Genomic DNA, 16137 nt, shown 5'->3' with positions numbered 1-16137 from the left:
CTTCTGCTGCTGGCATGAGTACTGTGTGCATGTACATCAGCATATGTGCCGAGCAGCTGTGTGCATACGCTTGTCTGAGCAGAACGGACCAGTAAATACCAAGCTAAATCTTGGATTGGGAGCTGACAAACAATAGTTTTCCGTCACTCTCATCTCATGGGCCATTGAGGCACGACACCTGCAACGCCACAGGTGGCATTCCTCATGACGCCAACATTGTGAGATGCTTGGCAGCTGCCAAGGTTGTTTTTGCTGCACAGTAGCATCTGCCTCAGGTTCTTTGTAGCACCATGTTGCCATCGTGCATAGTTAGAATGCTGTTCGAGGATTCCAAGTGCAATGCACCCTTGGTATCGCTGTCAATGGTTTGCCCTTTACCCTAAACTGCAAAACTCAGACAATAACCATAACCTCCACACAGTAAAAGTGCCTATTTCGGTATTGGTTACCACTATTTCATGGCATAAAAGTGGAAAGAAAGCTTGTGACCACGAGTGCAGTACTAACCTGGCGGTAGTTCGGCTGGCAGTTGTTGGCCTTCCATTCAGCCCACATCTGCTTGGAGTGGTTCGTGGCCAGCGACTCTTCTTGGAAGCCCATCTCGACTGCAAACTGGGTGGCTGCACCGGCAGAGTTTGGAAAGACCGTGTAGTCACACAGCATGCTCCATTCATGAGAAGCCAACAAACAAGGACACCAAGGACAACACGAGAAAAATTGTTCTTACTAATTGAATTAAAGAAATGATAAATTAATGGCAATGAAAGTGGATGAAAAAATGGCTGTGGCTTAGCTAAGGTTAAGCCCAGGATGCGAAGCATACTAGCCTTTATTTTAGTTGTTGAACCACTGTTTAGCCTGGTAAACTGCTGTTGCTTGGCTATATTTGGTTCGGCTAGACGAAGAAACAACTCATGCAGGCGAGCGCACGAGCTGTGACCCGGCTATGTATCTACGCGGCCGCAAGCGAGCGCACGAGTTGAGCCTCCGCTTTTGCAGCTGTTATGACGTCATATGGTAGCTACGCGGCCGCGCGCGGCGCAGCAAGGAAGAGCGTGGTTGTGCGGCTAGTATGCTTCGCATAAAAACAACTTGTTGCAGATGGGGAACGATCCCCCTTCTTCGCACTACGCGGGCGATGCTCTAACCAATTGAGCTACTGTGGCTCCATTTCCCCATCCACCTTGTCAGGCATTTGTGTTACTATTAGAACTAACCTTGGGAGTGTTAATCAGCGCCACCACTCACAAACCTTACCGGCGGATTATCCTTTCTGCCACAGGCGTCACAAGTACGTGATCTTTTTGGGTGCAGGCAACTGGTCAATAAACCCGCACATGCTACCTGAAGGCATCAATGTTGCCAGACTCGAGACCATCGTTATGTAAGAACAAGAAGAAAGGTGGTAAACTGAGGGGCCCAATTTTTATTGATCATATCATGTGAAGCCAAGAAATAAAGACACCGAGGACAACACATGGGAAATTACTTGTACTTACTAATTGAATTAAAGAAATGATAAATTAGTGGCAATGAAAGTGGATGAAAAAACAACTTGCCACAGGTGAGGAACGATCCCTTGTCTTCGCATTATGCGTGCGATGCTCTAATCAATTGAGTTACCGGGGTGCCTTTTCTCCTATGTCATACTGGCAGCAGCATGGACAACAAGCTGTTTTTTTTTTCCAATTGTCATTGTGACTCTCATAAAATAACAACAGTGCAATGAATCGGCTGAAATGTGAGAAAATGGCCAGCATAAGCATAAGGAGCTAACCGTCTCACTTTTGCAATCATGGAATGCACAAGAACACTTTGAAAATAGAAGGCAGTCTGATAAGGGCCACAGGAGTGACTGTTGCTCGTTTCTTTCTGCTTTGTGTCCATGTAAGCATGCTCTTTCAACCATAAGGTGGTTAGCTAGCAAGAATATGAGAAAAAGTAGTGACATTGCTCCAATTCAGAAAATGAATAGGCAAGTCAACAATATCAAAAAGAGTTGGCACTGGACAAATGACAGAGTTCATCAGTGAATGTGGTAACTATGGTATCGGCCAAGCACAGAGCTGCCACACGCTGTAACCAGCACATTTACCCTTCCAACAAACAAGAACCAGCCACACCTTTCTCGCCAACGAGGAACGTGTGAGTGGAACGCTCCATGACTGCACGTGCCACGGAGATGGCATGCTTCACCCGACGCAAGTCCCCCACAGCCCCCATGGAGTAGCTGGGGCTGCAAGGTGCAAGCTGTGAGGTTGACAGGAAGAACAGCATCTGGGGGCAGGCACAGACGACTACAGGTGGCACATCAGAATTGGCCCAAAGCTGTCGTTTCACTTGCTAAATGCACTCACTACCTGAAATGCACACAATGTACAAGGCATGATCAAAGTGTTTTGAAACCAGGCCTGAGTGCAACCATGTAACAGTAGCACAAATATTTAGTGAATTTCTTTTTCAAGGTGAGGCAGTACACTCCTCCCAGTGTCTTTATCAATTCCTGAAATCGCTCCCCGGTAGCCCTCTCCTTAAAACTTGTCAAGCACTTTCTGAGGTTTGTGGGAAACCTCATTAATGACTTGAAATTGGCAGCCATTAATGCTGCATTATAGCATTACAGACAGAATCCTGCACGAGGTTCAACCTGGCACGTCGAGTGGGTCTGAAATGTGGCAGCTGCAGGAAAACGTGTCACTTTCCTAAGCTATGCAAGGGGACGCATTGCTGCAGGGGATCATCCTCATCTTTGACCCCTCAGACTATTGTTTCAGTGCTCCGCATGGATGTAAACTGATCAAGTTCTGGTGAAAGGATGAGCTTGCATTCTGTTACACCTGTGTTGCCTTCCACAGACACTGGGCTCCAATGCAAGGAGTGTTTTCTGACATTCTGATCAGAACTGTAGACTAAAATAGCGTCACCGGTGTTGACCTTTGGCATAAAGGTTCAGCCATCCAGCGACAACTGTTGAATAAATGGGCGGTTGGTAGATCTCTGCTGTGACAGGCAATTTACATTTTAACAGCAAACATGCATCTGCATGGGCTCACAAAAACATTTGTAGCATCACTCTCAATGTTCATAACTGACTTTCATATGTTCCCACCCATATGTAATAATGACTTTCACATGTTCCCACCCAAAACTTCATTACTACATTGTGGTGCCCTGACCTCTCTGATCACACCCCATTCCTAATCAAAAACCTGCATAATGCATCACAGATGCCATCAGCCACATTTGTTTTTGCCCTCAACATAAATGGCATTGTAGGAGAGAGAGAACCACAGGACAGTGCTTTTTTGAACTGCTGGACACAGTCCAGTAGTTATATTGCTGGGTCTTGTGTCATGCTGTTTAAAGCTGTTGTTAAAGAGAATTACAATACAAAAACATAAGCAAAGGAATATGCAGCGAGTATAACTAAGTACGCAGTGAAATGCAATAAATTTGAGTTATGACTTTGTATATAATAATTAACATTAGCCAAAGCATCACAAATATGGCAGTTATTTTCAATGTTTGCTACTCCAGCAGCAAGATGGTCCCACTCAATTGAGCCTCATGAGGTAAAAAGGATTTTGAAAGGAAATGGCTCCGTATCACTGTCAGCTCTAACGTTCTGCATGCCTAGTCCTAACTTGCGTAATCTTAGCATTTTTTACGTGAATTTCTCTTGAACCTCTAACGTTATAACACGTCTGTAACACAACAATATCTTGCGCGATGATCTTGCTATATTCAACTCCACTACTTGCTCATTATTTCACTTCTGTCTTTGATTAATTCAATTCTTGTACCAATGTTGTTCAGATTCAGATTCAGATTTATTGGTTCCAAAACAGAAGTAATTGCATGACGAATATACAGACGAGGGTCCCAAAGTCAAAGAACTGTAGTGGGACCCTCGGTTAATAATGACAACATTGATGGTGATAACAATAGACAGCAAATTAGCGTATTATAAAACAACATCTACAGATCAAATACATCATTAGACATGTCATTTACAATCAAACAGGAAAAACACGTTATAAAAGAAAGTCGGAAAAAAGCATGGGTGAAATACAAGAAATGACATGTGAGATAAAAGTCAAAGGTACACCGCCAGATCGTAGTTAAGTTATCGCAGGAAATGATGCTTAAGGTGTTTTTTAAAAATTGCAAGAGAAGTGCAGGATTTTATGGTTGATGGTAATATATTCCAAAAAGAAATTGCAGCGAAGGAAGATGTTTTTTTGCCGTAATTGGTATGAACCATGGGTAATAAGAAATTGTTGTTAGCCACAAATCTGGTCATATTTTTATTCTGCAAAAGGTCAGTTGCAATGAACGGAAACGTAAGGTTATTATGAAGCAACCTGTGGAGTAAGACGAGTATGTTAAACTGGAACAAACTAACAATAGGCAAGATATTATACGCTCGAAGTAACAAAGAGGCATTAGATTGCATGGAGCTGGAAGTGATGATGCGTATTGACTGATTTTGGATATGTTGAATTGATGATAAGTGACAAGCGTACGTGCTGCCCCATGAAACAATGCCGTAATTAATGTGACTATGAATGAACGCATAATACAACGCTAGCAGAGCCTCACGAGAAAAAAAAGGGCGAGCTTTGATTAATGCACGTATACCAAACGCAGTCTTGTGCTTGAGATGTTGGAAGTGAGAGCGAAATGTAAGGTTAGGGTCAAGATGTATGCCAAGAAAAGTGACATCGGTGCTAACGGGAATTGAATGAATTCCAAGCTTTACTTCAGGAATAGAAGTTAAGGCCCTTTGAGCACTTTTGAATAACATAAATTTAGTTTTTAAAGGATTAAGAACTAAGTAATTGTTACTACACCATTTTATAATGTTACTTAATGCAATATTTAATTTAGAAGTAAGAGTAGTAACAGATTTGTCAGATGAAGATATGGTTGTGTCATCTGCATATAAAATGCAATGAACGCAGTTGGTGGAGTTAAGAGAATCTGGAAGATCATTAATATATAAAAGGAAAAGCAAAGGGCCCAGAACTGATCCCTGTGGTACACCTTGGTTAATACATTTTGTTACTGAGAAAGTATTTGCTGCATGTACTGTGTACGGCCGGTCAAGTAAGTAATTTTTTAAGAATGTTAGCGCAGGACCGGTTATACCATAAGAGTCAAGTTTATTAAACAGGACTTGATGGTTAACCGTGTCATAAGCTTTACTGAAGTCTAAAAATACAGATCCGACTAAGTTTCCCGAATCAATACATTTTTTTATGTAGTCAGTTAGAGATAGAACAGCTAGATTCGTGGAACTTCCTGGGCGGAAACCAAATTGATTGTTCTTTAGCAATTTAAGCTTTGTTAAGTAGCTATTAAGACGTTTAACAAATAATTTCTCAATGAGTTTACTAAGGCAGGACAGAATTGCAATTGGTCGGTAATTATTAACTGTGTGTTTGTCGCCTTTTTTAAAAACAGGAATAATCTTGGCATTTTTTAAAAATGGAGGAAAGGCACCTTCTTTGAACATAAGGTTAATAATGTTACAGAGCGTGTCGCAAACTAAATGCGCAACCAGTTTTAAATGCCTGACACAAATATTGTCTAAGCCAGGCCCTGTATTTTTAAGGTTAGCAATCGTGGAGCGCACTTCATTTGGTGTAGCTGGTAACAAGAAGAATGATTGTGTCGTACGGCTCAAAGTATTATGCAACTGCGCATGTATGTTGTTATTAGTGTAAACAGAAGAAAAGTAGTCCGAAAAAGCATTAGCGATTTCGTTGGGGTCAGAAAGAGTGAGACCTTTGTAATTTATTTTGGTTATAGAGGCATTAATAGGCGATTTGTTAAGAAAAGTGTTCAATAACTGCCATTGCTTTTTGGGGTTATCTTTATTCTGATCAAATTTATTTTCGTAGTACTTTTTTTTGGCCTGTTTTAGTAAAACATTCAGTAATTTACAGTATCTACTATAGCGTCTAGCTAGTCTAGTATTAAAGGGCTGACGTTTAGTTTTCTTGTACATGTTTTCCTTCTTTCTTAAACTTTCTAGAAGACCGTCCGTCATCCATGGGTTGCGCGGATATTTATACTTTTTCCCACATTTTACAGTGCGTGTGTTAGTCGAAACGGCGAATAAAAATAAAGTGCAGAATTTCTTTAGTGCTTCTTCGGGATCAGACATAGAATTAATTGGCGACCAGTCAGTTTCACTGAGGGCTTCAATAAAGGTATCTGCACTAAATACGGAAGTAAAGTAGCTATTATTGTTCTCATGTATTTCATTGTTAAATGTAAGAAAAACAGGAAAATGATCGGTTATGTCAGTATTAATAACCCCGGAGCAAGGCGATGGTGATATGTTAGATAACACGTGATCAATAAGTGTACTGCTCCCATGAGGGGCTACCCTAGTTGGGCAGTCAATGAGCGATTCAAAACCGAATCCAGCAAAACAATCTGTGTAAGTTGTGTACGAGGTAGCTTCAGTGTCAAGTAAGTTAATATTAATATCACCTACAATCACCACATCCTTATTTTCAAAAGCTAGCTTGGACAATACTGCATCAAAAGAAAGCAAGAAATCGTTAAGGGAAGATGACGGTGAGCGATAAATGCAACCAAGGATCAAGTTCTTGTTGGTATTAAGGAATGACCGGTCGACTTCGATCCACACTGACTCACAATGATTCACGCTAACCGCCAGATCAAATCTGCGAGCGTAGGTAACAGCTTGTGAAACAAAAATGGCGGCGCCACCATGACTGTTAGTTGGACGATGACAATACTCGGGCTGATAAGACGGAAAACCGCTCATGTTGTTGTCGTAATCAGAAAGCCAAGTCTCCGATATGCAGATAAAAGTGAAGACATGGTCAAGTGAGGCAATGAAGTTATTAATTCCATCTATGTTCTTACGAAGGCTACGAGCATTGAAGTGAATGAGTGATCGTTTATTTGCGGTAAGACAAGATTTTACGTCAATGGGGTAGAGCAAGGCCATGGAAAAAAATTGAAAAAAAAATATTTACAGTGAATCACGTGAAGATTCGAAGGTCGGACTCAGTGAAAATGCGATAGACCCTGCTATCATCAGTTTTGCGGGCTTTTATCTGGCAGTTTTCTGTCCATAAGTATTTCCACTTGTTTTCTTTTTTGAGTGCCAGCGCCTTCAAGAACATCTTCTTGTTATCAATGGTCAAGTGGTCATTTACATACACAGGCGTGCTAGTGCCACCTGTGAAACCAATGTGGTCTGTGCGAAGCCTAGCTCTTCTTGCCTTCCTGATGAACTCGTTTTTCTTATCCCGTGAGCAGAAGCGAGCAATGATGTTCTTCTCATTTGATTTAGAGGCAACACGGTGAACCGTATCGATATCAGCGGGTAAGAGAGGGTACTCGATAGCATCGCCAATTCGCTTCAGAATGACTCCGCAGTCTTCACCCTGCGATGTAGGGATTCCCTTAATTTCCACATTATTCATTCTCGAATATTGCTCTAAATCAGCCACTTTTCTTTCGAGCGCTTCGTTACACGATAAGAGCGCCTTGTTTGAGGTTACGAGTTCTTCCTGTTTTAGTTTTATTGTGTCTAGTTCCTTGTTCATGAACTGAACACTTTCACAGAGGGAAGTGTGCTCACCTAGTTCTACATTCTGTAGCTTGATGTTAATTCGTGATACTAAATCATCGATCAGTGTATCCAACTTCTCGTTCAGCACTGCTTCAAGAGATGCAATTTTTTTTCGCCAGTTCCGCTGTGGTAGGCATAGTGAAGCATATACACTACGAACAGTAAAACAAGAACTTTTGGCAGCAGTTGCGGCAGAATTAATTTTTAGATAGTGTACAGAAGTAATAAACCAACCTGTTGGCAAGAAGAATTTTCTTAGAAGGAGGACATGCCGCCGCAACTGCTGCCGCCAAATTGAATCAGTGCCGTTGTGTGCGTCCTTATATGGTCCTCGTTGAAGTCACGTGCAGTCCGCGCAGACTCAGCAGGCAGTACAGGGCTCAGACGCTTGAAAGCACTCGCAGCGAGTGCAAGCGCACGTGGAAATGAAACCACGGTTGCCGCAGACGACGCAGGATCCAAGGACGAGCAGGAACACAGGCCACTGATCAACCTGTTGGCAAGAAGAATTTTCTTAGAAGGAGGACATGCCGCCGCAACTGCTGCCGCCAAATTGAATCAGTGCCGTTGTGTGCGTCCTTATATGGTCCTCGTTGAAGTCACGTGCAGTCCGCGCAGACTCAGCAGGCAGTACAGGGCTCAGACGCTTGAAAGCACTCGCAGCGAGTGCAAGCGCACGTGGAAATGAAACCACGGTGGCCACAGATGACGCAGGATCCAAGGACGAGCAGGAACACAGGCCACTGATCAACCTGTTGGCAAGAAGAATTTTCTTAGAAGGAGGACATGCCGCCGCAACTGCTGCCGCCAAATTGAATCAGTGCCGTTGTGTGCGTCCTTATATGGTCCTCGTTGAAGTCACGTGCAGTCCGCGCAGACTCAGCAGGCAGTACAGGGCTCAGACGCTTGAAAGCACTCGCAGCGAGTGCAAGCGCACGTGGAAATGAAACCACGGTGGCCACAGACGACGCAGGATCCAAGGACGAGCAGGAACACAGGCCACTGATCAACCTGTTGGCAAGAATTTTCTTAGAAGGAGGACATGCCGCCGCAACTGCTGCCGCCAAATTCTGTTTGAGATATTCTGTTTTGTTTTTCGGTTTTATGTTCTTTGTGTAACACAAGTGCACCACTATTAAGGTGTAAAGCTGATCTGAAATTGGTTGGATCGCATACAGCTGACATTGTGAGCTCCTGACTGAGAGCTTACCGTTATCATTAAAAAGGAAAGTATACAATCAGTGCATTTTACCAGTGCTGACATATTGGGCAGAGACTTGGAGACTGACAAAGAAGCTCCAGAACAAATTAAGGACCGTGCAAAGAGCAATGGAACGAAGAATGCTAGGCATAACTTTGAGAGACAGAAAGAAAGCGGTGTGGATCAGACAGCAAACGGGTATAAATGATATTCTAATTGACATTAATAGAAAGAAATGGCGCTGGGTATGTCATGAACGCGCAGATTAGATAACCGTTGGACCATTAGAGTCACAGAATGGGTACCAAGAGAAGGGAAGCGCAGTAGAGGACGGCAGAAGACTAGGTGGTGCGACGAAATTAGGAAATTTGCGGGCGCCAGTTAGAATCGGTTGGCGCAGGACAGGGGTAATTGGAGATCGCGGGGAGAGGCCTTCATCCTGCAGTGGACATAAATGTGATGATGATAATGATGATGATAGCTGATCTTGGGCACTTTCAGAAAATAAAGAAAATAAATAAAATGAAATAAAATGACATGAACATGAAATTAAATCGCTTAACTTGATGTCTGCTTTTTGATCATAACCAATCCAATGTTGCATCGGTACAGGAGAGTGGATTGATCATAGAAAGGGGCTGGCATGCTAGTGCACTTTAGCAACAGGTTCAGCTGACAGATTTTTCAATAAGATGCCAAGTATGGAAGAGGCTACATTTCACAATTATGATGCTCAAAGTAAAATTATAATTTAACTTAATGGAGTTATTTTGCAGAAGACCACAAGAAGCGATTATATTTTCATACATGAACTCCAACAATAATGTGGTGCACGCCACCTTAATTTGTACAGCAGTATACTTTAGAAAGAATAAAGCAGTGGAAGCAATTCAAGGATAAACGTTCAGCAGAGATCCACCAGACTGAGAACCACTAACCAAAGCAAAACTAAGGAATCTCCAATCAAAATTCATTGAAACACGACATTTCAGAGGCAGCCCAGCCATTTTTATAGGGGTGCGATTACTACATGTGCAGTTTCATGCTCACAGTAAACTTTGGCTGCAGCTTCCTGTCTTTATTACAGTAAAAATGATGCAACGTAATGGGCCAGGAGGTGTTGTCAGCATCACCAAGAATGTATTAAGATTTGTACAACAAATTGCATATTGTTAATGTCATGTAATGTTTGGTTTAATGCAATCTTTTGCGGATATTTTAGTTTTATTAGCCTGTGATTGGTAGCACTATCTTATGGTACTTTCTTCAACCACAATGCTTTAGAAGTGATTTTGTGTCACGTAACTGTTCTCACAGACAGGGGGAATAAACTAAAATGCACAATATGCTAATGACTGTTGCTGCAACATTTTTACAGTAGCAAATAGGTCAACCATACTTGTAATTTTAGTTATGAGCGCTCTAGCTGACATATCATGACCACAAGCTGCCATCGCCAATGCAGTTGCAGACACCTGTCTCTTTCATGTTCCATAAACTTTAATACATCTATCAACAGGCTAAAACTCCCCATTGTACACAACATTTTCATGCACAGGAGCCGTGACAGACTAAAATGCATGACAAGACATGGTATATGACAATTAGTATCATCCTAAAGAAAAGGTATGCATTAATCACCTTGCCCTCCATGCCTGGTAGTAGCCTCCAAACTTTTTTTTTTTTTACAAGAAAATATACTCACACAGAAACTATGTTTCAAATGTAGCACAACACAGATACACAAGCATTTGCATTTTACATCTTAATTCTACAAGTGCGCCAGGATTAAAGAGTTTTATGTGCTTTTGCTTTGTCATCCAGCAAAACCTGTATTATATCTACAGAGTTTCCAACCTTAGGATTCGAAAAGCATTAAAATGGAACCCAAAAAATACTAGAATTTGTAGAATAATAGTAACAATTATTTGATTATTCATTATATCACACTGAATGTCTGTTGAAGATGCACGGACATTGTTTTGCAGGAATGCTGTGAGCAGGAACTCTGCTCTATAATGTTGCAGCAACGACAATCTGTGCTGCAGACAAGCAGAAATGCTTATGAAGTTTATTAATAAAATATTCACGTAACAGACGTCATACAATCAGTTGCCGCTATACATTTGTTACACCAGTTCGTGTTACTGCTGGGCGGGTACGCCTGTGCAATCAATGGGTACAAAAAATTGGGCCATAAAATATCACTTCGCAAACTGCATTAAATTTTTTATATAACTTGGTTTTGCTCTAAACCACATGCAAATGAAAAATGATAAAATATTCGTATCAATATGAAGATTGTAAACAAGCACTAAAGATTGGACATTTCACAATAAAATTGTGGTTGCCCAACTTATGCGAGAAATTTTTTAAGCTCTTAATCTAGATTGTCACCTTGGAACCACCATGGCAATCGGCGAGCCAACATCATGCATCACATTCATTGTAAAATAGTGCGAACAAACAGACGCAGGACACCTAGACACACAAGCACTTGTGGTGTCTAGGTGTTCTGTGTCCATTATCTTGAACTCCTTTACAACGAATCTCTGCCAACTATCCCAGCTCTCTTGCATATGTCAATTAACTGCTTGCTTTGGTAGATTCTAAAAAAGAGATGACAAATGTTTCCCCGAAAGGACAACATATTTTTGTGCAGTTTACTATATTTTTGCATCGTTAATGTGAGAACTAAAAACCTATAGTGCACTTTCCATTCTAAGCAAGTTACCTTATACATTAGCCATTTCTCATGCCATAACGCTTATAGTGGGGGAGCTTGCAAACCAAGTAGCACTAAGTTTCTTTTCCGAACTACTTAAAACAACCAATGCTCAACCCCAAATTGAAGTTAATTGCGTACAAAACTTTCCTCCACCCAATCCTTGAGTGCATCATTTGTGGTATGGGATCCCCACAGCCAAGTATATACACATTAAGAAACTTGAAATGATTCAAAGGAAAGCAATGCGATTTGTTTATAATCACTGCAGTTCCTTTACATCACACAGCATACTTCTAAAAAACACTGACTTGGATGGATTGCAGACAAGATGACAGCAAGATCGATTGAAATTGATATTCTCACTGTACCATGATAAGCTGCGCATAAATAAGAACACATACGCAGAATTATTTCATCGCCGACCAACACGATCCGAGTATCCCAAAAAATTGAGGGAGTACGGTATTCCTGCAAGACACGAGCTTTCAAAAATTTATTTTTTCCACGCATCGTCACTGATTGGAATGCTCTGTCTGCAGACCTGGTAAACTGTGCAAATGTTCAATTGTTCATGTCGAAACTGCGAAAAATACACTTGATTTTTCTTTCTTTTATTCTTTTTCCCATCATTTGGCCTCAAATAATGCATGCATACTAAGTTCCAATTTATGTTTCATTTTCTTGTGCTTTTATGTATACCAGAAACATTTCATTGGCGTCCATTGCATTATTACGTATTTACGAGGCTCTGATAAAGGTTGCTGATAATGCTTTACTAAGAGGTACGTGTTTCTTATCGTTCATATTCTGATGTTCCTTTTTCTTATTCAGTGTGCATACGCAAAAGACTTATAAAATGTATAAGTACTATCATTTTAGTTTCAATTGTTCTAAAGATTCAAAATGTTAAGTTTGATACACTGTATTAGGTGATGACTTCTTCTAACAACTGCACTTGTGGACTTGCCTTGTTCAAGTTTTACTGTTGTATTACATCTTTTTCTTTATATTTTTTTTTATGACCTACACCTGCCTAAAGTCTCATGCGAGAGGCAAGCAGTACTCCTGAAATAAATAAAATGTGTTTGTTTTTTAAGTGCTATGGTCCCAGTGTCAGACGAGCTAAGTCTGTGCTCTAGCTGGGAACACAAGAATTTCACGTTCCCAAGGTGTGGGAATAATCGTCTCCAACTGACCCGTCAATGATCAGCGCATCCAAAGTGGTCTCTCCGCCTTCGTCTGGACTGCCGCCGAACCCAACTGTGCCATCACACTGGTCCCTCTCGCACTGTGCGCAGCCCTGCTCCACAGCATCAAGCGCTGTCCCATTCTCGGCAGTAAGCACTTCCCATGCTGCAGGCAAGAGATATTTTAAAGCGCGACAAAGCCCCACGTTCTTATTACTGACACAAGTTGAACATTTTCTCCACAACCATCTTTAGAGCTAGCATTCTATAGTTGTAGCTCTTCACGTGCCACGATCTAAGGGAAATACGGAACTATGCATTTGAAAGCTTGAGGGAAAAAAAAAAAAATGTTTGGCTTTGCAGAGACACTCTCCTATGGCAAATCATAACACCAGTCGAATCGGGCCAAATTTCATGGGGCGATGAATATATGCGTACGTGGCAGTCAACAATGTTTTGCGTTTTTCACCAACTTTGAACCGCAGCCTGCGGGCAGTGGAATTATTGACAGATTTTATTTGTTTCACGTGTTTATAGCTGCAGTTTTGCATGCGTTCTTGCGCGGCAACCATATACTACATGCTGCTTCGTACGTAAGATATCAATCGCGCAGCTTCTTTGGTTGGATTTATTTCAGCAAGGACGCGTGTAGTACGCAGGGAGCACACCATCATCCTACCTCGGTGTGTAGCGTTGGAGAATCCCCAAGTGTTAACGACGAGAGGGAACGCGCTGCAGTAACCTTCCGTTAGGTGAAGCGCAAGCAGTAGCGGACAATGCATCAAAAGAAGTGCCGTTACCGCCAGGCACTTCTGCGAGATGCGGTTAGTCCCCATAGCTGTACGTTCGTCGGCGATCACACCAAGACACAGCACCGGGTGACAGACCGACGCGTACCGACGTAGGCACGTTACTTGAGTTTGAACACCGTGGCGCCACGTTGCTATCGCAGGTAGCACGTGAGCCAGACGTACCGCTGATAGAAGTTACCAATCAATGCCAGCTGATACGTGTGACTATAGGCCTTGAAAACCTTAAGGCAAAGCAACAAGCCTCCCATCGCGCGCATGCACTGGAAAGTAAACTAGATACCCGCAACGAAGGAAACGAACGCCCAGCGAAACCGTCCAAATTATTGTCGACAGAGCTAAACCAGTGATAGCGTCTACGCACGCTTATCCGAACCGGCATACTCACATAAACACGCAAACAATGACGTCATCACCAAAACTGTCTACGTCATCGAAACTAAACGTAAAAGCGAAACCAAAACTGAAACAAGAGATACTGCATGCGCGACGCGTTTTCGGATGTCGCGCCACTGCACAACTACGGGAAACACGCACCGTCTGGGTAAAACTGTTCACGTTTCTTTTTCTGAGACCTGTATAAAAAGGAACGCGTTGTTCGATTGTGAGTTCACCCGCTTTAATTGGATACCAAAGTTAATTCCTCATTCAGTGTAAAGCAAGGATGGGGATTATTACTTTCAACCACGGGCATCTTTCGGACATTGTCTATGTGATAGCGGTTCCTCTCAATATAAATTCGTGGGTTTCTTTGGAAATAGTAATGTTCCCAAACTGTAAAGCTTGGCAGTGCTTCGCAACTTTGCCTGCCTTTTTTATGTGAATACCTCCAAGCTAGGTAACGGTTCAATTGACCATATTATTTAACACAAAGCATAAGAGATATTTCAGTGCAGAAAAAATGTTCAAAGAAAACCTAAGGCTTCTGAAAAAAAAAAGCAAGTTGTTTTCTAGTTCTGTGCAGAGTTCGTTTCATTTCAACAAAATAGAAGATTTGGCAAATTAATTTGTGCCAACATTGTTTCTGCGCACGTAAGTCTTATGATACTACAGATTGGTATGGAGATTAATTTGTTACAGGAGCATGCAGTGCACTAATTTTCAAATAGACAGCTAGAAAAATACGACTATATATGTATAACAAGGGCAATGGCTGAAAGAAAAACAATGTGCTTGTGGCTACGTTTGCACAAAGCTTCCCAGCTGTACAATGCAATTCCACTTATTAGGACACAAGAATTTAATCCTTTCTTCACCTCATGCACAAGAAATTGAAAATGATTGACATGTAAGGCAATAAACAATAAACATATGGTGGTACGGTTCTATTTACTCTATGTGATATGTACAACATACATGAAATTTAATTTCATGCACTGTCTAAAAAGTGCAGTGCTCGTGCATTCATGTGCAGTCTGCAGATATTCATACTAGGATGCACAGAAAGGCTGCAAGAGTATTGGCATAGACGTTCATGATTGAAAAGTGGCACAGAACATGTAGAAAAGAAAAACAATAGAAAGGTTACACACCAAAATGAAAGGAATACAGGCATAAGCAGGGTTCAAGCATGAATGACAATGAAATCATGTAAACTGGTATTCTGCTTCAACAAATTTCTAATACACTGGTCTCTGTTGTGCTGTTTTACTGGTGTGAAAGTGAGAGAGAGAAAAGAATGCTTGTGTCTGTATAATTATTTAGCTTCACTCTATAAACTTTCATTCTGCACTTCTGATTTTATTGAGCTGCTTTTTAATTATGAGCTCGTCAGACTTGAATAAATCACTATTCCTATTTGAAACAACTCTGCAAACAACGCAAGTACACAGAGAAGGGCCATACGAAACATGGTGCCGTGTTTCTTGGTTTTTATTCTCTGTATATGTGTATGGTTCGTACTGCCATTTCAGATGTGCATTTCAACCAATTAGCCTACATATCAGTCTTATTATTGCTATCCTCTTTGGAAAGCTTTCTACTTTCAGGTTGTGTACACTATATATATCCAAAACACTTACAAAGTGTTTCATAGCGCTGTCATTAGAAGAGCACCGGCAGTGCCTCACACACATGGCAGCATGTGCTGCTTGTGTACATGCATAAGAAGTCACCCGAGAGCCTCGTCCAATCAGTAATCGTGGCTTGGTGCCTGATCACCAAGACCACAGAGCAAGTGGTTTTCGTTGGCGAGGTATACTGCTGTTAGTTACAGTAATGCAATGAACTTATCCTACAAATCATGTACACTGTAACCTCGTTATAGTAGCGAACTTACTTCCAGCAGGAAATTACCTTTGTTATATGAAATATTAATTATGAACTTATATTTATATGCATACATCAGAAAAGAAAAGAACCAGTTATATTTACTTTGTTATATCCAGTAATTTGTTGCATACTTCCTTATATCAAAGTTGGACTGAGCAGTATTTTTATCTCTGAGCTTCTTGACACAACATCACCAACAATGAAAGAGATTTGCTACTGAAATTCTAAACAGCACGCACGGTATTTAGCGTGTTCAGCGATGCCATGGTCTGCAAATTATTTTCAATAGCATGCATAGAAAAACAGACAGACAACACACC

The 16137-nt window shown here is 41.4% G+C and overlaps 1 protein-coding gene across 2 annotated transcripts in view; it reads right to left on the bottom strand.

The window, feature by feature from the left end:
- Positions 1 to 13922, bottom strand: part of LOC135902131 (N(4)-(Beta-N-acetylglucosaminyl)-L-asparaginase-like) — a 39958-nt gene extending 26036 nt beyond the window's left edge. The window contains exons 1-4 of one of the 2 annotated variants that reach the window (XM_065432060.2): positions 13417 to 13922; positions 12747 to 12903; positions 2124 to 2236; positions 508 to 620 (exon numbers count right to left, since the gene is read on the bottom strand). In XM_065432060.2, coding sequence (XP_065288132.1) covers positions 508 to 620; positions 2124 to 2236; positions 12747 to 12903; positions 13417 to 13573 — 540 coding nt within the window. In that variant the 5' untranslated portion in view covers positions 13574 to 13922. The remainder of the gene's footprint in view (positions 1 to 507; positions 621 to 2123; positions 2237 to 12746; positions 12904 to 13416) is intronic. The other variant, XM_065432059.2, reaches the window with a different exon arrangement.
- Between the last annotated feature and the right edge of the window lie 2215 nt (positions 13923 to 16137).

Source organism: Dermacentor albipictus, chromosome 3 (genome assembly GCF_038994185.2).
Source record: "Dermacentor albipictus isolate Rhodes 1998 colony chromosome 3, USDA_Dalb.pri_finalv2, whole genome shotgun sequence".
Classification (NCBI taxonomy): Eukaryota; Metazoa; Arthropoda; class Arachnida; order Ixodida; family Ixodidae; genus Dermacentor; species Dermacentor albipictus.
This window is presented reverse-complemented; position numbering and strand designations above follow the sequence as displayed.